Genomic DNA, 23,943 nt, shown 5'->3' on the forward strand with positions numbered 1-23,943 from the left:
TACCAGTCCATCGGTGATTAAGTTACAAAGTAAAGCAAATGATTTCGAAAGTCATAATTAGGTCAAATCCATGTTTAAGCATCAAAAGAAATAAAACTAGTTCACAAGTCATAACTAGATCCAGTCATGAGTTTAACTAAAATAAATTTATTGAATATCATTAACTGTATCTTCTAGTGGTACCTAAACAAAAAGTAACATGATTGGATCTCTGTGATGTCCTTCGTAATGTGCTATTCTCCAGATATCATATGGTGACAACAATCAGGTTCCTATACCATGCACCTCTCTTATCCCAAAGGAAGAAAAAGTTGTCAAACTGAGAGCCAGAAGATCTATTTGGGAGCCAGCTTGACTGGGCAGATAGACAATGCAATACGCCGTGCTGCAAAGGCCAGTAAGAACCGCTCGTCCTCAGTCAATGGTCTTTCAATTACCTTGACTACTGTTGGATCCTGCAATTGCTATACCACATCAGTGAATGAATCGCAACAATTTCAGATGATGTAATTGAGAAACAGTTTGATTTTTTAAAAAGAAATTCTGATATCATCATCAAAAATATAATTAAAATATTAATTTTGGTATTTGCGAACTTTCTCGTGTCGAAGAACAGAAATCGTGCAGAAAACAAGGATAAACGGTACAGTACACACATTAATGAAAACAAGAGAACCATTTTCATGATTCTTAAAAAATAAATAAATAAATAAAAAAGACGTAAGTTCCTAATGAGTAACAGCCGTCTGTTTAGTAATAAGAAACTTGAACAGTATCTTCTTTGAATAGTTTGAAATATTCACCGCTAATTTATTTAATTGTGCTATAAATATCAATCAATTTTTTCTTGAGCGGAGAGTGCAGGACAGATTTCTGTTCAAATAAATTAGCGGCACCAAGTATATGGTGGACAAATACAATGAATATGTATAGACACATAAAAGAGTTACAAAGTTACAATAGCTTGTGACGATGGCATCATGCAACTAGGAGTGCCAATGGGTCAGATTGGGTCGGGTCTTGAGTGACCCCGACCCAATTGAAGATCGGATCGGATCTACGGCTACAATTTTTGACGTAATAGATCATTCAGGTCGGATCGGGTCGGGTCCATGTATAACTTGAACCTGACCCAAGAAATTCGAGTCCGGGTCGGATCCGGGTCATGCAAAAGAATGATTGATCTCATTTCGACTGTTGGATATTTGTCCCCACAAATCTCCAAGCACTCTGAACTTCGTTTTTTTTTTGGCTAAAAAACTCCTTCGTTGACGGCCCTCCAAGGAAGGTGAATTTCTTTCATGCGAACGATACAACCTCAACCCCTCGGTCCCAGTCCAATCATGGACAAAAAAAATCCCGAATTTTGAACCGGACCGGCCTGAGACCAAATAAAGCCGTTCCTAACGCCGTCTCGTCCTCCAATCTCTCTCTGCGAGCTAGATTCAGAAGAATTCGGAGAGATGGGAGTTGGATTCATGGGGGGTTTTGGCTGCCTTATTCTCGCCCACGCCGCCTATTCTACCATGCAATGGAAGCCTGCCTGACTCTTCTTTTCTCTTCTGATTCTTTTCAGAGACGGTTCGGTAGAATTAGGGTTTTATTTCATTGACTTTTGCTCTTAATCCCTCTACAGATAGAGGCATGCTAAAGATCGTGGAGGAAGTCCCGTGAGATCGGCGGTGCCTCTCCCTTTCTTGGTCGACAGAAAGCTTCCTCCGAGAGCAAGCGAGAAAGAGAGCATACATACGGGGTGGGCAGCGGTGAGAGACGATGTGGCGAGGGCTTCTTCCCACCTCCAAACCCTCGCAGCCCCATGGTGGCGATTTGTCCCTCGGCTCCTCCGCTGCTCCGCCCAAGATACCCTAGAGAGCTGGGCCCTCGCCTCCATCACCACCTCACCGTTCCAGAAGACCTCCCTTCTCTCCTCAGAATCCGGTAGGTCCTCTTCTTTCTCTTCTTTTTGGCGAGGATTCAACCGTTCTGATTCATTCGATCTGCTCTTCTTCCTTTAGATAATGTCTCGACGAAGAACAGAGTGGAGAACGTGATGCCAATAGCCACTGGACACGAACGGGTAATCCCCTGTTGCAAGTTCCCCTCGAACGGGTAATCCAGGCTCGGGTCGCGTCGGGTCGGGTCCGAGTCGGGTTGAGATTCAGTAAACCTAGACCTAACCCGAAAAAAAGAGCGGGTCCAATTTTAGGACCCGATCCGGCCCCACGGGTCCTCCAATTCGGGTCGGGTCTAACCAGGTCGGGTCACGGGTCAACCCGACCCATTTGCAGCCTTACATGCAACAAATCAACATATTGTAGCAACAACCCGACATTATACTTGAAATAGATAGGCTCTCAAATATGCATCCTCAAGCAAAATTGAGCAGTGTATGCTTGTACACAGCAAGGATATAAACTAGAGATCTTCATGAAAAGCATAGAAGCTGTTCAGCTGAAAGGATGTAAGAAGGCTATGATGTATGGCAATCTTAATTTGTTCCATATGCTCATGAAAAACTAGAATTAATGTTGTTGACAGTTCTCTAGTCATCATAAATGGTAAACATTATCAAGTTGTGCCAAGTTCTCCCAGCCCAGCCCAGCCCAGACCCATTAGGCAGTTCGAGTAGGAAAAAACTTGACCCAAACCCTCCCCATCCTAGACTTGGATTGCGTCAGGGTCTAGATAGGCAAGATTCCATAAGACCCATCAAGTTGATGAATCAGATCAATATGTCAAAATGTGCAACCCTTCCCGACAATACTCAGATTTTGTTGGACATGCATCAAGTACAGGTCTAGGTCCCAAGGGAATACAAATCACTCAAGCTCGTAACAATTTATTGTAATATATTTATTTTATATGGTAAACTATTGGGTCAGCTTCAATAAAAGTTAGTCTGATAAACAAATGCACTGTATGATTGGGTTGGATCAGGTACACTTCTACCAGACATGAACCCAAACCCAAGTATTTTATGGATCTATCTTTGGATTAATGATTTAGGACCTGGAGGGACAAGGGGTGTTCCGCCAATCCTGACCCATACCCCAGTAAATGGAACCCAGGTTGTTGGGGTTGACCCTAATCCCACTCCATGCAGGATGCCCTGCCTATAACGCTATGATTCTGGCCAGAAAAGAGCAAGACTGTGGGTCGATGCGCAGGACAGGGTGTCCCACTAAAGACCATGCATCCATTCCCTTCTTTTTATCAAACTAAAGTAGGATCGGGCCCCACCATCTCTTTGTTGAACCACGAACCCCAGCCCAGGCCATAAATCCAGAGAAAGAAAGGGAAGGAGATGAATTTTGCAAGGTGCCGGAATCTGGGATTTCAACAATCAAACTTGGGTTGGTTGACACTGGGAAGCTTGTGAACAGGGTCAGCAGCCTCTCTTTTTCATTAATTTGGCTAAAAATTAAGAAAAACATAGAAAATCATGCCTTTTCCTGTTTTGCATGAAATTGTGATATGTTGTAAGGATAAAGCTACTATATTTTTTAATAAAATAATAGCATTTTAAGGATAAATTAATTACTAAAAAAATAGAAAAAATTTAAGAAAGTGGCATGTTTTCATTGTTATTATGCAGATGCTGTTTAATATTTGCATATTTTGGATAAATTTTGAGCACATTCGGGAGCACCAGAACCTACAAATGAAATTAAAATCAATTTAAAATCATCCTGACCAAAATGAAAAATCATTAGTACCCTAGGGGTGTCTATAAAATCTCTTAAGCAAATTTATTTTAATAATTTCTGTGATTTTTAATTTAACTTTTAAATAAAAAATATTTAAAAATTATAAAATAACTAGAGCAAATGTGGAAAAGTTAGAACAAGTGTAGGCAATTTGAAGCTAATTTTTAGGTATGTATTATATATTTTAATAATTATTTAAATTAACTATATTAAATTATAATTATTAATTAAATAATTGATTAAAAATTGAAAAAGATGATGAATGTAAAGTTAAGGAAAATTAAGATAAATTCCCATGTAGCTTAGGGGCACAAATGATGGTGGCTGTAGCAAATAGTGACCTTATTTTTAAATCTTAATTAGACAATTAGTTTTTAGAAAATTGTGCACATATTTTTTTTAAAAAAGTAATAGTAAATTGAAGGGAGAGCAAGGTACGCCATACCAGTACCGGTAGGCGTATACCAGTCCCCTACCGGACCGGTATGATTCTGATTCGTACTGGTTTAAACTGGTACCGAACCGGCACCTTTTCGCGGACGCGTAAGGGCGTGCGCGGATGTTAAATGCCACAGAGTGGCATTAAATATCCCGCGTGGGGCAGTGCGTTGGCACGCTGCCCCGCGCGTGAGCGCGGTTTCCTGCGTAGGAAACCGCGCATGCGCGAGGCCCCACATGCGAGTCAGTGCGAACCGGTCCGGTTAGCACCGGTACACAGCGAAAATTGGTCGGTTCCGACCCCATAGGGGCCAGAACCTTTTTCCACAGCCGAACCATACCGGTTGGCGCCGGTACCGGTACAATATGTGTTGAACCGGCCTGAAAGCATATCTTTTTCTGATCAGATGGAGTATACTAAATAGAGCCAATTTATTAAAAAACATTATTTTTAAAATCCAAACACTTCTAAAAATTAAAAAAAATAAAAAACTGAAAAAAATATAAAAAGGGCATATTGGGATGTGCCACCATCCTGATCATCCGGATGCAGTGGGACACAATGGGTCTCTTTCCAAGAAAAAACCGAGATGGCCACATCCCAGGGGATTTGTTTCCTTGCTTCGGACTCATGCCCAACATGTTTGAATAGGCTCAAGATTGGGTTATTTTTCCAGATCTTAGTGAGGGCCCTAATTGAATATAGTGGACAAGTCGATGATACGAAAACGATGTCAAATAAAAAGTGCTAGCTTGACTAGGTAAATTCTATAAGCAAGATGCATAAGAAGAAACCTCCAAAACATATGATTTTAACGGCTATGAACATTTTGCATGGGAAGCATTTAGGGTCAAACATTAGAACTTTAATTTTATCTCTACATTAAATTCACGAATGCTAATTAAATGAGAATGAAATTTTAAAAACAGCTGCCAACTTACATTATTATTTAAAATGGTATATTTATTTTATATTTATTTTTTATTTTACAAAAAAATAGATAATATTACTGTAGTCAGTGATAAGGTACACTAAAAAGATTAACAAGTCGGCTAATCTTTGACAAGATTTAATGAATAAAGTCAGGTATTTCAGATAAATATAATGCCTGATTAGTACTCACCTTTATTTGTAGCTGGGTGAGAGCAGGTCTAATGCGAGCAATATCACCAACTCTAATAACATTGTTGACGTTGCCATGTTCATCTGTTTCAGTAGGTAATGCTGCCGAGTGCCTCCATTGTCCATTAACAATGAACTTATAGTGATATCTAAAAACCAAAAATATGACTGGATTGCTTCATTACATATTTTAAAAATGAGAGTGGAGTTTATCAATCATCTAGAAGGCATCAGTATTGAACATGCTACTTGCTATATGGATTATGGAGCATTCTACAATATGAAGACAACTAGGATAGTTTGAGCTGAAAGCCTGAAACATAATCAAACTGCATGGATCACCAACCGACTTTGCTCACTGCTAGAAGGGAGCAGAATTCATTAATGTAACCAGATCACACCTCCAGAGTCACTGTATAACTGTATATATAAAAGTGTGTGCGTGTGTATTCAACTAGCATATGTTTACTTCATTGATCGGTGCTGAACAGATAAAGCATTCTACTACCTTAGACAAACCTCTTTTAACTAGCCTTCAACCACTTCAACTTTGAGCAAGACTCCTACTCATCGACCACTATTCATTATTCTGCATAAAATTGAACATGGGTCCATTCCTACCTCAGTTATCCTTGAAATTACCTTGGAACTCTAATCTGTTGAAATGTGCCAATCCTTCAACATCCTAAAGCTTCCATTTTGTGATGTTGTGCCAGTCTATGCTTCCTAACTACAATTTTTCGCCTACAAATTTACACCTTCAGTTGAATGTTTTATGCTTAGTTGTTTTATCGTGTGTGGACTTCGATGGAAACTTGGTAATTGGTATCACTCGGGGTGGGGGGTGGGGTGGGGTGGGGGGGATACGGATATGAGAATCAGATTTGGACACATCCAACTATCTAACTCAGTAAGAGAGAAAAAAGAAGATACAAGGATACACAAAAAAATGATTTGAACTAATTATATATTTTAAATATTATATAAAAGAAAATATTAAAATATTAATTATATATTTATTTTAAAATATTGTATAAAATATTTAATACTAATCAGACTTATGGACGAACATTTTGGAGGATAAAGGCTTAAAAATTAGTAGAACAAAAATAGAGCATATGGATTGTATATTTAATGAGAATGAAAATGAGGATGTAATATCAATTAAAATTGATGGACAAGAGGTACTACAGAATGATTGATTACGTTATTTAGGATTTTATTATACAAATAATGAAAAGATGGATGACGATATATATAATAGAATTTTAGTTGTTGGATGAAATGGAGAGGTGCATTTGGAATATAATGTGATAGACACATACTTTGGGGACATAAGAAAAATTTTTATAGAACGACAATTATGCCTGCAATGCTATATGCCTCAAAGAGATAGGTATTAAAGAAAGAACATGAAAACAAATTGAGTGTGACTGCTATGAGAATATTAAGATAGATGTGTAGTAAAACGAGGAAGGATAGAATAAAATGAATATATTAGATGAGTTGTAGGAATTGTATTAATTAAGGACAAAGTGATAGAAAATCGATTAAGATGGTATGGAGATGTACAAGGACTATTTGAGAAAGTTCCTATAAGAAAAATTACTTTAATTTGTGTTGAAAGTAGTAAGAAAACAAGAGGAAGAATTAAATTAATATGTTGGAGATTGTGGGGAAGAATGTGAAGAAACTTGGAGTAACATTAGAGATTGTCCTACATAGAAATACTTGGCGAATGAGGAATCATAAAGTCAACTCCAAATAGTTTGGGAAGATTATGCTATGATTATGACTGTAAAAACTATTAAAGATATTATTTGTTAATGTCTCTCACTAAATGTGTTTCTCAAATTTCTTAATTTATGAAGGGCACAAGAAAAAATATTTTGCTAAGCTATTTTGATGTCTACATCTTTGACCAATCTTTAAATAGGAAAAAGGTTATTTTCAGCATTATTTGGTGGGTTGAACTCATTATTGGAGTGGTCAAAATATCTAGCTACAAATAGAAGATGGAGAAAGACAGAAGTTAAGTGTTCAAGTATCTTACATGTTTCTGACGTGGATATGTACCAGATATGCATTTTTGGAGCTGGATGCGAGTGTCCATGTAACATAGTTTATTATGCACTTTAAGAAACTATACAAACTTCAATTCATAGCAATAATTCTCATTCAAACTACATCCTAAATCAGGAGATGGAATCTCCAATCCTTGCAAATGTTTGGTAGAATATCAAGTCCAAATATTGATGTTATTTATTGTACCAAGATTTATTTCATACATGATTTGTTTTACACCTAAAAAATTCTTTTATTTTTTCTTTGAGGTGCATGTCTAACGTTATTGAGACAAGAAATCACTTCTCTTACAACTTTGCCCTCTTAAACATTCACCAAACCATTTTAAACAACAGTTGCAATAGACATAAGACTGAGAGACATAGTAACGTACAACCACAAAAGATGGGTATAACTCGTCAAATAGATGAAATCTGAGGCACTGGCACAAGGTATCAGGTAGAGGAGAGGAAAGAATACTGACTATTCAACAAGTGCAGTTTCTAGTTGCCCTTAAGATACTTAAAAGAATATGATCAAGCGAACTAGATAGAAAAAAATATCATCATATTACAAAAGATAGGTTCAGAATTTTTTTTTAAAAAAAATACAACAATAGTTATATGCCAAACTGTAACCAAGATACGTCCAAAACTGCATAAGAAAGTGAACTAATTAAACAGAAATTTCTAACCTTTTGACAATTTAATTTGATAATTGAGAAAACCCCACAAGGAGAACAATATAAGTTCCAAGATGAAACTTCCCATGGACCAGGAAAGAGAAGAAAATAAATAAATAAATCAAAAACATACTTCCCATGTCGGAGTCGAAGTTCAACTTCGTATTTTGATCCACCCTTGTGAACAGCCTTGATAGATTCTTTCCAATTGCTTATGAAATCCCCAACCAAATATACCTCATCACCCTACAAAGAATGTACCATCACAAAAAAATTACATTACAGCAATGGAATTGTTTGATTTAATATGCTAAATAACTCAATCAAAACTATGTGCTGACCCCAAATAGTAAGGAAAAGGCTGGATGGTTATAAATAACTCAATTTTAAATAGAAAAGATGGCATTCCCTTCCAACATTTCCAACAAAACTGTAACCAATCTCAAACCAGAGCATCAGAGTAGCACAAGAAGTAGCTACTTTTGTGAAGATATTTTTACCTCCCGGCTCCCATTACTCCACACAAAGTTCACAGCATGTGTTGGAGGTCCACCACGTTTACCATTCTCTGCCATGGCAATAAGATCCCAAGTTGCCCAGACAATAGCAGCTCTGCAATCAAAATTCAAGGCTTCAGTTCCCAAAGAATCAATCATCACTGAGATCAGCCTGGAATTGCGAATAGTATAAATATAGTGCATACAAGATAACCTTAAAAGTTACGTTGTCCACAAAATAGACTTCCATATCTAGTAGAAAATAAGATTCTCATGGCGAAAAGAAAAGAAGAAAAATCAGATTCAGCTATATCATTACATTCTTCACAAGCATGAGTGGAAGTATAAGTGAACACAATATCATGCCATGTGATATCTAGCAGTTTCTCGATTTTCTGACTTGGTAGTTAGCTGCAGTCCTTTTGGGATTAATATCTGCTAACACAATAAAAGATCTAATATGTTGTAGAAGAAGACGTTGTTATTACAGAATCACAGAGTGAACCCTAGCTAGATGAAAGGTTGACAGTTATATTGTGTTTGTGGCTACTAAAAAGACACAATCATACAGATGTGAATCCCAATTTAAATTCAATTTCTTAACATACCTGAAAATTTCTGGGACTTGTAACTATAAATTTGTTCAAAAATAAAAGAACTGGAAGTTGTTCTTTGATTATTTCAGCATAGTATTTTCTAAAAAAAATCTTATGAGAAATTTTGAAAGCAAGCCATGTGCATTCCCTGCTCACCAGCAAACCTAGTTTTTATATATGCCGGGATGGTTGATGCCATAAAATGCAAGTTAACAAAGACCATCATTTGTCTATTGTACTCCAGGCAAACCAGCTGAAGGGATGATCCTGGTAGACTTTCAGAAGATGTACCTATCAGGTCTGCACAAGTGCAATCCAGTCACAAAATTGTGTGCAGCATGGAGAGCAGTATCTTGAATCCAGTGTAAATAGGCAATCACACATGCCGGGGATCTATCAAAGCCAGTTGTACAAGTCACATATATTCGAAAATTCTTCCTCAAAAGCCGTAGTAGAAGCCCTACACAAAATGGAAGCTTCTTTCTTAGGTCTCCAGAATCCACCTCCCTGCAGAGTATTATGAGATAATTAATTACAGGTTAATGAATACAAATAAATGTCAAGTTCTTTGACTGCTTTCGGCAAGTCAGAAGGATAGAGAGATACTCGGATCGCTAAAAGTTATGACAAAAAGTTTTAAGTGTTTGCTTTTATGCATATGTCATATGACAAAGTATTATGTTGCAATATATGTATATATCGATGATACTGACCATACATAAACACATATGCATGCATGCATGCATGCGTGCATACATACAAACATACATACATACATGCATGCATGCATTATATATATATATATATATATATATATATATATATATATATATATATATATATATATATATATATATGTATGTATATATATATATACATACAAACATACATACATACATGCATGCATGCATTATATATATATATATATATATATATATATATATATATATGTATGTCTATATATATGCATGTCTATATATATGTATGTATATGTATATGTAGATCTATATGCATATGTATATGTATATGTATCTATATGTATATATATATGTATGTATATGTATGTGTGTCTATATGTATATGTATGTATATGTATGTATATGTATGTGTGTCTATATGTATATGTATGTATATATGTATGTATATGTGTGTATATGTATATGTATACATATATATAAGTAAATACATATCAATGATACTGACCAGAATACATAGACAAATATTGAAAAAGTCTGGAATGATGAATACTTAATGTTCCTCTCAATTTGATCAATCAAATTCTTTTTTCCCTGACCAACAAACATCAGTGATCTGCCTACTGATTACCACTAATGCAAAATAAATAAATAAATAACCCAGATTAGCAGATGATTATATTTGCATATCAAAAAGCACAAGCTCAAAGACAATTACCCAGTTTATATATTATACTTTTGGCTAGTCAATAGGAACCCAGAGTACATGAAAAATGAGTCAACAACATGATTGATTTTCAGAACAGGCATGAGTACTCTAAAAAGATAAAATGGCAAAGAAAAGCCAGGACAAAAAACCTCAATGCCATCGAAACGTACAACCTCCACCAGCCAAGACCAACCAACCACCATAAAATTATTCATAAACAGAAACAAGATTCAACGACAAATTATTATTTCTTATAGACACTCATTTCCTTAAACAGCACAGGATTAGCGACCAGCACAGTGACAAAATTTGCAATTCCTCTAGAAGTGCAGTGATGGGTTGCCTCTAACCATGAAAAAACATAGTGAAGGAGGCAAGGTACAGAAAAGACAAAACACACAAAACATGATATATATCACCTACCTTATCGGATAGTTAACCATCAGAATGTTATATTGGCTACAAGAGTTGTTGATGGATTCTGAATTAATTCCCCAATTGGCACACTCACTTTCACTCTGGAAATTTAGAACAGCAGTGATCCCCTGGAGCAGACACGTCCTAACTGTTATTTTACATATGAGAACTTGCAAAGATGCTAGAAAACACCATTAAAACCACTTGAATAGAAAATATGGTACACACCAGGATATCTGTAAGAAAGGTGTAAGAAAACTACAATAAGACAGGCTCGCACATAGAATTAGACTCACATTGTATATTGCATGCATGTCCAGCCACACAGAGCAAATATGTCCAGATTCCAGATAAAAGCTAATTTCCATTATCAGATGAACATGGAGGCCAGTTACAAGTTGGGTTTTGGGCAAAAAAAGCAAATGTCTATACAAGTACGAACAGAATGAGATCATGATATTCAACAATTTGCTGCAATATGTATACCATGCAATCAATTAGCATTTCATGGGGCTGCATTCCCATGTATTATATCAATTTGACAAAAAAAATGAAACACTGATATGCATAAAGAGATAAAATATGAGTACAGGAATAGCATGAAAATCATAGTAGACAAGACGAAAAAGAAATCAATGATAGGGATACGACCTGGATATTTTTGTCATTTAATAAAGTAACTATACAATTCTGAGATTAACATTTGTAATTCAACCACTTATCTGGTGGCCCTGCAGTGTGGCCACATTCAGCAAGATAGACCAGCAAAGGAAATCATATGCAGCTCAAACATGCCCAAAGCAACAGAATGATTTAAAACTACAAAAAAAAAACACATACGATTGCTTCCATTGGACCTCCTCAAAGAGTAAATTCTGTGTTTGAAGTTTATTTGGCATTACATTCATTGTTTACGTCTGCATTTGTACAATACTTCATTTTGCAGTATTTTTAATATTTAAGACTAAAGATTTACAGAACTTGTTGAGCCGGTTGAATTGTTAACATGAGATCTGCTTGAATGCAAAACAACATCCAATCACAGAGACTAGATTATTCAATTTCTGAAAAATAAAATCTAATTTCAGGATTTCCTATATATTTGGTTAGTGTATGCACCTTCTAAACTCTAAACTACAGAAAACTGTCCAAATAAGATGGCTTCCTTATGGAGTTTTGTGTCAAATGATCTGAATACCTCTCAATGGAGGGTTCCTCTCATTAAATAGAAAATTATTTCCTTAATTACAGCCTACTATCAATCAAAATCTCCCTAAACAAGGAAACTATATACAGCTGTTGCCTATCTATGGATATACACTATATAAGGAAACTATAGACAGTTGTTGCCTATCTATGGATATACATTATATAAGGAAAGATTATAACACACCCACACCAACACACACAGCTGTACACTGTACACACTGACATGCCCCCTCAAATTGATGCTGGCTGATCAAGAAGCATCAATTTGTCAACCATAAACTGATGCTGGTGACGTGGTAGAGCCTTGGTAAACACATAAGCCGTCTGAAGGTCGGTGGAAATGTGAGGGAGAGTAATCACATGTTGATCAAGTGCTTCACGAATGGAATGACAATCTACTTCAATATGCTTGGTGTGTTCATGAAAGACCAGATTGGCAGCAATTTAAATTGCACTTATGTTGTCAGCATGAAGTGGAGTAGGCGTAAGTTGAGGAATACCAGGTTCGCCCAACAGACCCCGAAGCCACACAATCTCAGAGCATGCTGATGACACTGCACGATACTCAGACTCGGTGGAGGACTTCAATACTTGATCTTGCTTCTTACTCTTCCAAGAAATAAGAGCATCGCCAAGAAACATGCACCAACTAGTAACCGAACGACGAGTATCCACACAATTAGCCCAATCAGCGTCACTAAAACCCATCAACTGTAGAGAAGACCCAGTAGGAAAGAATAACCCTCGACCAGAAGTATCCAGATAACGAAGAATACGTCGCACCACGGCCAAGTGGGAATGTTGAGGTGCCTACATAAACTGACTGACCTATTGGACTGCAAAGGAGATATCATGCCTGATAATCGTCAAATAATTCAAACTCCCTCCCAGCTGCCTATATAGGGATGGATCAAATAATAGCTCACCCTCCTAACATTGCTTCAAATTTACCTCCATAGGTGTAAGTACCGAGTTTCCTGACTGAAGACTAGCCAAAGTAATAATCTCTTGGGTATACTTGTGCTGATACAAAAGCGTACCAGTCGGAATAAGTTGCACTTCAAGGCCAAAAAAATACTACACCGGACCAAGATCTTTCATATGAAAGAAAACCTTGAGGTGCTGTTGCAGTGGCTCAATCAACTAAGAATCAGACCCCGTAATGACGATATCATCCGCATACACAAGAAGCACAACAATCTCACTAGCAATCTTTCTAAGAAAGAGAGAGGAATCAAACTGATTCTGAGTAAAATCAAAATCAAGAAGAGTGGTACGAAACTTTTCAAACTATGCATGCGGTGCCTGCTTTAACCCGTACAAAGACCGCTTCAACCAACAAACTTCAGAGGAGTGAGTGAACATTGCCTGGAGGAGTCATGTAGATCTCTTCCTTCAAATCCTCATGTAAAAATGCATTCTTCACATCCATCTGTCGAAGAGACCATCCTTCCGAGCAGCGATGGCCACGATGGTTCGCACGTAGTCATGTTAGCCATGGGTGCAAAGGTCTCCTCATAATCGAGACCATACTCCTGTCGATTCCCAAGTGCCACTAAAAGTGCTTTATACCTTTCTATGGAACCATCAGGCCGCAGCTTGCTTGTATATACCCATTTGCATCCAACAAGCTTCACCCCATCGGGACACGGTACAATATCCCAGGTGTGGTTGTCCTGAAGAGCCTGAAGCTCTTCTTGCATAGCTCGCTGCCAACATGCTTTAGTAGAAGCCTGAGAGTAAGACAAAGGCACAGTAGCATCTAGAGTTGCCTGAAGCGCTGTATGAGAGAAACCATACCTATCCGGAGGGCGAGTGACACAGTTTGATTGTCGAGGTTCAAGCGCGATTGGATCAGGTGCCGGTTCAGTGTCAGGAAGAGGCATTGGGGATAGTGGGCGACGTCTCTAATACACAACCCCTGGCTTAAAGCGCTCAATAGTACAAGGCACATCATCAAAAATAGGAAGCATAACGGAAGTGGAATCATGAGTGACACGAGACCGAAAGAAATATTGATTTTCAAAGAAAACCATATTTCGAGAGACACGGAGTTTGTTAGCAGCCGCATCATAACACAAACCCTTTGTGCATTATTGTACCCCAGAAATGCACACCGAGCAGCTTCAGCAGCAAGCTTGTGACGTTCTGCGGGTGGCAAGTGAACAAAACAAACACAACCAAATGTGTGGAGAGAGTGACACTCAGGAGCAACACCAAACAAACGAGAATACAGAGAATCATAGTGTAAAATCTGGAAAGGCAAACGATTAATCAAATAAACAGTCGTAGACAAAACTTCTACCCAAAATTTAGTAGGCACAAAAGATTCAATCAACAAGGTACGAACCAAGGTCCGCCGTACCGGTACCGGTCGGCGTACCGGTGGCCGGCCGGACCGGTACGGTACCGGTCCGGTCCGGTACGTACCGGCTGGTACCGGTCCCGTACCGGCCGGTACGCGGTGGTTTCAAAAACCACAGCGCGCGGCGCTGTGGTTCTAAAAAAAAAAAAAAAAATCGTACCGGTGCGAACCGGCCGGTTCGCACCGGTACGAGGCCGGTACCGGCCGGTACGGGCTCCGAACCGGCCGGTACGAGGCCGGTACCGGCCGGTACGAGGCCGGTACCGGCCAGTACGGGCTCCGAACCGGCCGGTTCGGATAAAAAACCGGAAAATACCGATTTTTTATCCGTTCCGGTACCGGTCCACGGCCGGACCGGTACGGGCCGGTACGGCATTCCATGGTACGAACTGTTGGAATTTGTATCCTAAGTGTCAATCGTCAGCATATTGATGATTGAATTTTGTAAATGAATTGACAAATTAATAAGGTGTTATTTGGCATTATTCATCATTTCATTGTACATCTTCAAATAAACTCTTATATGATGAAGTCCTTAGGACTTATTTTATGATAAAGGAGGATTTATCTTCAATCCTTAAAACTGTTCGCGATCAAATGATATGTTGTTACTAGGACGACAACATTATCGAGATTAGGTCGTTGTGTGACATATACGTTGGTTGTTCTCTTAACCAAGGAGTGTGGAGACACTGATATGTCACACAGGTGAAGTGTAGGAGTATATTTCATTGAACGTGACCAATAACGCGCTATTGTCAAGAGATGTTCCGAGTAGATATGGGTATAAGTTTGGCCCTATGACCTGAGACCGCAACCTGTGACTAGCAAGTAACTCACTGTGCTTTGGTACCGGACTACCTGAATTTCTAATTCAGTGACGGAAGATCACTGGGTGCAGTCAAGTACTTGCGTAGTCAGTTGTGAGTCGAAATGGAATTGACCCCTCCTGTAAACAGGAGATGTCTTGTGATTAATTTAGTAAAACCTTGGCCAGAGTAATCCCAGTGAGGAGTCACAGGATATCTAAAGTTAATCACATAATAGATGTACTAATTATAGGGTTCACAGTGAGCTCTAAGTCATCCTGGCATTAAGAGTCAAAGGGATGAATTATACGGTAACCATAGTTCAAGGGTTCTTGAATGTTGCTTTGCAATCATTCGACCTATTCGGACGTCGGGTACCATTGCTAGATGGTCATTTCGATTAGTACAAAAAGTTGTTCTTGTGCTACCGGCTTAGGTTCGAACCTATGGAGTCACACGCATATAAGTTTCTAGGTTAATCAAATGGTTGATTGACGATTAAGAATCATTCAGGGGTAATTTGGTCAATTCGATTGACAAATTATCCTAAGCAAAAGTTGCATTAAAATAATTATTGAATTATTGGAGGATTAATTAGCAATTAGATTGCTAATGAACTCAATTTGATTGAGTAATTGGGCTTAGGTTGAGCCAAATTGAATAGGATTCAATTTGGACTGCATCAGGATTTGACCTAATTGGATTGGGTTCAACCCAAGTAGATTGAGCTTGACCCAATTGATGGGACGTGACCCAATTGGATTGGGCTTGATCCAAATCAATTGGATTGGGCTTGATTTATCCCTAACCTTTTCCACGCCTATCCTCTTTATTTTTGGCCAAAAATTGGCGTGAGAAGAGAGGAGGCGTGGGGCTATATTTCCTATAAAAATGGCGCCTCAAATCTTCCTAAAAAGATTTAGATAAATTTTCTAATTTGTAGGGATTGCATGGCGCATGAAATAGGGTGGTCTGCAGCTGAACTTTGGACGCATGAATTCCTATCTTTTAGGGATCCAAAATGCACGAAATTTGGATATGTTTATCTCCTCTTAGCTGCCAAATCACCAAATTTTTTTGGAGATTTTATCAACCAAATTAATTGGCTAAATTAGGTGTGAGGCGTGGAGGGGTCTTTTGGCTATAAAAGACCCTCATGCCTAGGGTTCAAGATATACAATATTTAGAGGTTTCAAAAAATTCTGAAAAAATTTCCTGAGGGCCTCCATCCCTTCTTCTCCTTCTTCCTCACGTCCATCCTCCATCTTCTTGAATAACAATCAAAGGTTGAGTGTTTAGAAGGAGAAAGCTTTAGCCATTGCAACATTCCTGCGCGAGCTAGCACTCCCGCGGAAGACGATCTACCCAGAGCTTCGCGTGTACTTCTCATAGAGGCCATTTGTGTGCGTGGCTGCGAAGTCAAGGATCAGATCCACAAGTTTCTTCCATCATAAAAGGTATTAATTCTATATTAATCTTTTATTTTGGAGTCAGGATCTAGGTCCGATTTTTCGAGATTTTACCCTCCTTTGGGGCTCCTCACGGAGTTATCTCCAGAATCCATTCAATGGATATTCGGAGATTAATCGGAATAGAGTGTTTACCTTTCAGATTTGATAGTTAATCATGCATAAAATTTTAGCATAATTATTTAAACGATTTCGGCATAATCCTATATGTTCTTACAATGCTGATTTCTAGATTTGATCTTGTAAGCATGCACGAATTAAATTATTTAATTTGATTTTTCCGCTGCATTTGTGGCTTGATCCCCCTTGTGAAGGGGGTACGTAGGCAACCCGATCAGGTTCAGCCATGGTTTTAAAAAAAAAATTAAGCATGCTTAACACCGAAGAACCTAGGATTCACTTTCACGAACAACATCCAAAAGATGCGATTCTTACGCTCTGCTACCCCATTCTATTAGGAAGTGTAAGGACAAGAATATTGGGAAAGAATATCCTTCATTTCTAGATAAGCCTGAAAGTCATTGGACATATACTCCCCCCAAGAGTCAGATCATAAGATCTTAATACAAGTAGAAAATTGTGTCTCAACAAAAGCAATGAAAGCTTGAAAAGTAAAAAACACTTCAGCTTTAGAGCAAAGAAAATATACCCAGGTGAAACGACTATAGTCATCAATGAACGTCACAAAATACTTGTACTGAACATGTGAGAAGACCGGATTCACACCCCACACATCAGTACGAATAATCTCAAAACATGTGGAAGCATGACTGCCATGCAAAGAAAAAGGTAAAGCTTTGCTCTTACCAAGTTTACAAGTAGCATAATCAGAAGACACATTAAGAGATGAAAATGAATCTTTATTACCTAAATAACCATGTTTCATAAGATGAGTCAAAACAACAAAATTGGAATGTTCCAATTTCTTATGCCAGACATTACTATCATTAGCTACAATAGTACAAGCTAAAGTAACAGTACTAGGAATAGAAAACTGGAGAGAAAATAGACATCCCGCTTTAGGCCCCTTCGCGATCACCTTCCCTGATGCTTGATCCTGCACAAGACAACCACCACGACCAAAGTAAACATCACAATTATTATCTACAAATTGTCCAACAGAAATCAAATTCGTTGATAAATCCAGTGACACAAATACATTGCTAAAGGCCCCAGATTTCCAACCACAGTGATTGGAAGAGTACTGCCATTGGCTATCTGAATATGTTGCTCACCCTCATATTTACGAACGTCATGTAAGACAGCCATACTGCCAGTCATATGATTCAAAGCAGCAGAGTCAACCAACCAAGGAGAGGTGAGTAGTTTTCCCTTACCTTGCAGCCCTAAGGCAGAGAAAGCGGATACAATCATCTGTTGTACCATCTCAGGTGTGAGAGTAGGTGAATGATTGCTTATACATGGCTGGTCACTAGCAGGGACAGACTGGACAGTAGCTGAAAAAGGCTGGACAGCAGCTTGGAAGGCTTGAGCCTGTCAATTCTGAGGCCGCACGCGGCGGTCCTTAATGATATGCCCCTCCTTTTTGCAATAATTGCAGAATTTCGGGCTGCAATTCTTTGCAATATGCCCAAACTCCTTACAACTGTAGCACTGTGTCTGTGACTTGAATTTTCCTCTTCCTTAAGCGACATATGCCATGTTAACCATCTCAGAAGTCGCTGTTGCTTGTGTCATCCCAAGCTGTGTGGCTAGACACTGCTCTTCTCGTAATAATTGTCCCAAGCGTACATCCAAAGATGGAACAGGATTGTGATTGAGCAAACCAGCCCGTGCAATCTCAAATTCTGGTCCTAGCTTCATCAGATATTGATCTCTTTGACTCTCAGCATGGACTACTTGTAGTGCCGCTAGTGCTTCCTTGGGAACCTTAGAATGAACTATCCCAGAATATTCGCTCCACAAATTAAGGAATCCAGCATAGAATTGTTCAATAGAGAGATTACCTGACTGTAGTTAGCAATCTCTAATTCCAACTGAAACCTTCAGGCATTATTATTTTGATTATAAACACGCCTGAGATAATCCCACATCTACTTAGCGGTAATGAATGATCGAAGATTATTCACCATATGCGGCTCAATTGAACCCAGCAACCAAGACACAATTCGTGCATCCTTGCTCTCTCCCATTGGTCAATCTCCTTTGACTTAGTGGGAGCCTTAGACGAGTCATCTAAATGACTCCACAATCCCTTTCCCTTCACAAACATCTTGAATTGAAACTCTCATGTGGAGTACTTTTTTTCATTAAAACGAACAATAGAATTTTCTCCTGACATTATAAAGCAAAACGGAAGAAAAGGGCTGAAAAGTTTCAAAAGAAAATATTGACCTGAGAAAACCCGAAGCACTTCAAGAGAAGAAGAATTCAGATCTTAATAACCAGGTCAAGCCGAAACTTGCTTCTGTAGACCAGTACCGAGAATCTCCAAGGGATCTTGCTGCCGAGAATAGTCCAAACTGCCGAAAACTTCAACCTCCAGAATAGCCGAGATTGGCTAGCACAACCACCAGAATCAAAATTGACCAGAAACTAGAACAAAATTCAAGAGCCCGAGGGCTGTACCGAGAGATTGAGACCGAGAAATCCTTAGGATCAGAGGGGAGGCTCTGATACCATGTCAAATGATCTAAATAGCTCTCAATGGAGGGTTCCTCTCATTAAATAGAAAATCCTTTCCTTAATTACAGCCTACTATCAATTTTCTATCAATCAAAATCTCCTTAAACAAGGAAACTATATACAGCTGTTGCCTATCTATGGATATACACTATATAAGGAAACTATAGACAGTTGTTGTCTATCTATGGATATACACTATATAAGGAAAGATTATAACACACCCACACCAACACACACACAGCTGTACACACTGACACTTTGGTTATAAATTTGCCAATGCTGACATTGATCTATAAGAGTTCTCAAATTTGCGGTTTCAAAAATGACAGGATAATCTACTGTGGAATCTTCCTACCAGAGAATATAACTGACTGGCAGTGGTTAAAGAAACAAGTAAAAAGGAGTAAAACTTACTGTGCATGCTAAAATAGGCAGATGATAAACAGTATCTGATATTCATGTAACTTTTAAGGGACATATCAGATATGCTGAAATTATACCCTAACAAGGAGAATGATGAGAAAGAGAAGAAGCAAAAAAGAAATCAACAAGAAAATAACTTTTTTATTTTTTCCTATGCTTTCTATTGGCTTTCATCACTTGAATAGGAAGAATCCTCAACTTGGATTAGAGGGGAACCCCTCCAAACATCCCCCCCCCCCCCCCCCCAAACTCAATGCAGGCCTCACCAGCACCATTCCACGGTATAATCTTGAGGTCAGGCCAGCAATCTTTCTTTCAGTAGCAGTGTTTCTGTCACAACTTGTTGCAGAGTAGCAATTATCGGAACTAGGAACCAAATTCAGATGGATCAATATTCCAATATTTTTTCAGTTATACGTTTCCCTTTTGCAGATTTCTATGCACCTGGAGCAATGTTCGAGGATGACTCGGTCTTCTTGTCTAATGAAATTCAATAGCTAATTCATGATGCTGAATACCATCAAGATAACTTGTGGGCATACTACATGTTTAAGGTCAACAGAATAATACTTAAGGTCATTGCAGGAATAACTGAAATCAAACTATTACGAACAGAATCTGACAGGTAAAAGTACTAATAAAGTGAGACATGTCTCTGGTGAAATGGGCAGCATATAAAACATATAGAAGAAGAATGAAGATTAGGTAGCCTTTTTTTTCCGACTGTACTGTTTGGTAGTTTAATCATTGATAACCATATTATCATTGTTTATGCTTGCCAGTCCATGATACATCAATATAAGATTGGAATTCCCACAAGCTGCCATTTGGACCAGGAAATGCGGAACCATCCCGAACCGTCCAGTTCGGGAGGTATCGAGCCATGTCGGCGGCGATTCGAGATGGTTCCGGCATTCAAAATGAGAAACTGACAGGAGCGGGAGAGAGAGAAGGAAAGAGAGGAAAAGAGAGAGAGAGAAGGGGGAAAGGAAGAGGGAGGGAGGGCCGCTACAGAGGGTCGGAGGAGGAGCTCCACCCTTCGGACCCCTGTTTCGAAACCGTCGTGGCCTCTTTTCTTATTTTGAAAATTTTAAGTGAAGTCGGCAACCCCCTTGCCAACTTCATTTAAAATTTTCAAAATAGGAAGAGGCTCAAATTTTAAGTGAAGTTAGAAACTCCCTTGCCGACTTCACTTAAAAATTTAAAAATAAAAAAAAACCCTCAATAGACCCCTATTTCAAATGAAACAGGGGTCTGGAGGGCAAAGCCCCTCCTCCAGCCCTTCGGCGGCCTCCGGAGCCCCTCTTCCCTCCCGCCTCCCTCTCTCTCTCATTTTCTCTCTCCCATTCTCCATCATCTTCTCTGCTATGTCGATACAGGCCCTGCACGAAACAGCACAGGGGCGTACCGAACCGTGGCACCGGCCGACCGGAATGGGCTCCATTACCAGCATGGTGAACCTTGATTTGGACCTTCATTTTTCTTTTGAGAAAAGAAAAAAAAAAGTTGTCTTGATATCTCTACCTATAAAACTCCCTATAAATATAAACAACATGGGAAGCACAGTACACTGCAGAAGAATCAGATGATTGCAGATTGACCGCTATTCCTAAATTTCTAAAAATTTCTATTAAAGCTTTATAATCATTTAAAGTATTAGAAAAGTATTTCATATCCATGAAGGTGCCTAACAGGCAAACAGTCTAAACGTTATAGTGAAAGTGACAACCAAAGAGATATACAGTTAGACACAACTTTTGAGCTCTTTCTAAGCAGGATCCATCGTTGATCACTCACCATAAGTCACAAGCACCTGAAATACTGATCCTTTTTCCTGAAGCAATTTAGAGTTAGGACATATACAGCACAAACGGTAAACTCCGGGTGGATCTCTGCAGACAATGTCTTTCTTGAGGACTTAACCTCCCTACTAAATTTTACCGTATTTTGAGAAAAAGGGCATGCAATATAAGCAAGTTATACAGGTATATGGACGTGCATTGGTGTGAACATGCACACATATACATAGAACATAAACAAATTTAGATGTATATGCAGGTACTGATGTCTGTCACAACATAAATGCATGAAAAGCATGTAAGAATGAGTATAGCTCAATAAGCAGCAAAGGTCTCTAACAAGTTGCAACTGAATAAAGCAAATATTTTCTTAGCATTATAAGTAAAAGCAACAGTATGTACCACAGCATTTGACAACATCTGCACGTCTTTCTCTGTTTGTATGCTTGAACCAACAAATATTTGCTCAGTAATCTGCAAAAGAACTACGAGTAACATAAGTAACAGGTAATAACACTTTGATAATGCACATCGTAAAGTGTTTGGCTTCTCAAGAGTCAAGATTCATGGGTTATGTTACAAGGAGAACAGCGGGTTCCAATGTTGGAAAAAAATACAAAGACTTGGACTCTTTCGATGTAAAATTAGAACCAAAAAATAACATAAATCTTATTCAATCTCAACATCAGAATAGGTCAAACTAATAGGCACAGGTAACAAAACAAAGCAACAGATTAGGAATTATGAGGTCTAGAATTAAAGGATTATTGTCATTAAGAATCCTAAATGTCAGTAAAACCCAATCAGTGAAACAAGTTAGAAACCAAATTAATAACCTGGTAAATGATTCTAAAGCTTGTGGATAGTTGGATATATCTGAAAGAATTTTAATTGGAATTCTACTTAAAAAAAATTGACTCTGTAGGTTGATATTCTATTTAGTGAGTTGTACTAGCATTTAATATATACGTCCATTTAATTTTTGAGTTGTGGAGGTTTACTTGTGCATGATGTGCAACATCACCTTGCAATAATCAGAAGTACATATAGGATGATATGGAGGTAGCATTAAACTCCATAACCGGACAGCAGCAAAATTTATGTAAGAACCAATGCAAATTATCGAAAGATGAAGAAGGGATGCAAACTGACATTGCCTTCATAACTAGGCATGAATATGCAGCCATTGCTCAACTGTTCATTATTGTTGCAAATTTGCAATAAAATGGGCATTATAAGACAGTAACAAATCACAAAGTGCTTGCTATCATTTCTAGCAAAGGGTTGCATGAATCAAGAAAATGCTTTTGAAGAAAATAGGTGGCGGACAAGCAGCTAGGGGTGTGCTCAGTGCCTAGGCTGTAGGCTGATGCCCAAAGGTCAAGGCAGCATTAAATTATAAATGTAAAAAGGAATAAATATAAGAAGAAAACTAAAGAAATAATTAATTTTTTTAAAAAATAACCGAAACATGATATATGAAATAAGATATAATAACTCAATAGGAAGCACCAATTTTGCAAACTCACTACTAATTCACAAATTGATCTCAACCTTCATACTCAAACATGAAGCAAAACATTAAAGTGCCACATCCTTCCTACTCAAACATGAAGCAAAACATTAAACTGGGTGCCTAAGCAGCCGATTAGGTGGCAATAGTTTGGAGCATTGACATGTCATAAGAGACAGACAACTAATCTTATGATGGACAAGATATGGCATGCTACTGGACAAAGACTTTTAGATGAAAATGCAAGAAACCAATTAATTTAAGCATCAACAATTTGACAGATATGGAATGCTAGTCACCTTGCTGTATTGCATGCCAAGTGAGTGATTATAGTATAACTCGCCCTTTGCTCGATCAAGTGCTTTGATATACTCCTCTAGTGGAAAGCTACCATAAGCCCATTCAACATTTTCACTCTCTTCCTCAGAAAAAATACCTATGATCTCACTCGTATGTTTCGCAAGAAAGCTACTATTACTCTGCATTTGAGAATCATTGGATCCACTTCGTTCACTTGAGAGAAGCATCCATCCATGTGATGCTAAGAACTTTGGAGAAAAAATGGCAAACCCAGTGTTTCCAGTACCCTCACGAGATGGTTGCAGATGTGATGCCATCAAAGATCTATTCCAAGTAGCAAATGGAACCCGACCTCTATTAAATAAGTTATAAAAAACACCATTTAAATGTAATTGATGAATAGGATAAGGAGAGAATGGTCTTTCAAGTACAAGACTACATGATCCTGCTGCATCCTTAAGCATCATCCTGGGCAAAGAAAT

General features: G+C 38.3%; 1 protein-coding gene across 12 annotated transcripts in view; it reads right to left on the minus strand.

Annotated features, from left to right (window-relative positions):
- Positions 1 to 42: 42 nt before the first annotated feature.
- The window catches only part of LOC103715833 (phosphoglucan phosphatase LSF1, chloroplastic), a 30,606-nt gene continuing 6,705 nt past the window's right edge, over positions 43 to 23,943 (minus strand). For 3 of the 12 annotated variants that reach the window (XM_088704506.2, XM_088704524.2, XM_088704530.2), the window contains 9 exons: positions 23,461 to 23,929; positions 22,051 to 22,133; positions 11,225 to 11,399; positions 10,935 to 11,056; positions 9,399 to 9,614; positions 8,515 to 8,626; positions 8,148 to 8,260; positions 5,270 to 5,417; positions 43 to 455 (listed from right to left, as the gene is read on the minus strand). In XM_088704506.2, coding sequence (XP_088560632.2) covers positions 336 to 455; positions 5,270 to 5,417; positions 8,148 to 8,260; positions 8,515 to 8,626; positions 9,399 to 9,614; positions 10,935 to 11,056; positions 11,225 to 11,399; positions 22,051 to 22,133; positions 23,461 to 23,929 — 1,558 coding nt within the window. In that variant the 3' untranslated portion in view covers positions 43 to 335. Of the gene's footprint in view, positions 456 to 5,269; positions 5,437 to 8,147; positions 8,261 to 8,514; positions 8,627 to 9,263; positions 9,615 to 10,934; positions 11,057 to 11,224; positions 11,400 to 17,798; positions 17,838 to 22,050; positions 22,134 to 23,460; positions 23,930 to 23,943 lie in introns of all 12 variants that reach the window. The other 9 variants (XM_088704533.2, XM_039125613.3, XM_088704516.2 and 6 more) reach the window with 7 other exon arrangements.

This window comes from Phoenix dactylifera, chromosome 1 (genome assembly GCF_051530095.1).
Source record: "Phoenix dactylifera cultivar Ajwa chromosome 1, Ajwa_hap1_PhDact_Kaust_v1.1, whole genome shotgun sequence".
In the NCBI taxonomy this organism is placed as follows: domain Eukaryota; kingdom Viridiplantae; phylum Streptophyta; class Magnoliopsida; order Arecales; family Arecaceae; genus Phoenix; species Phoenix dactylifera.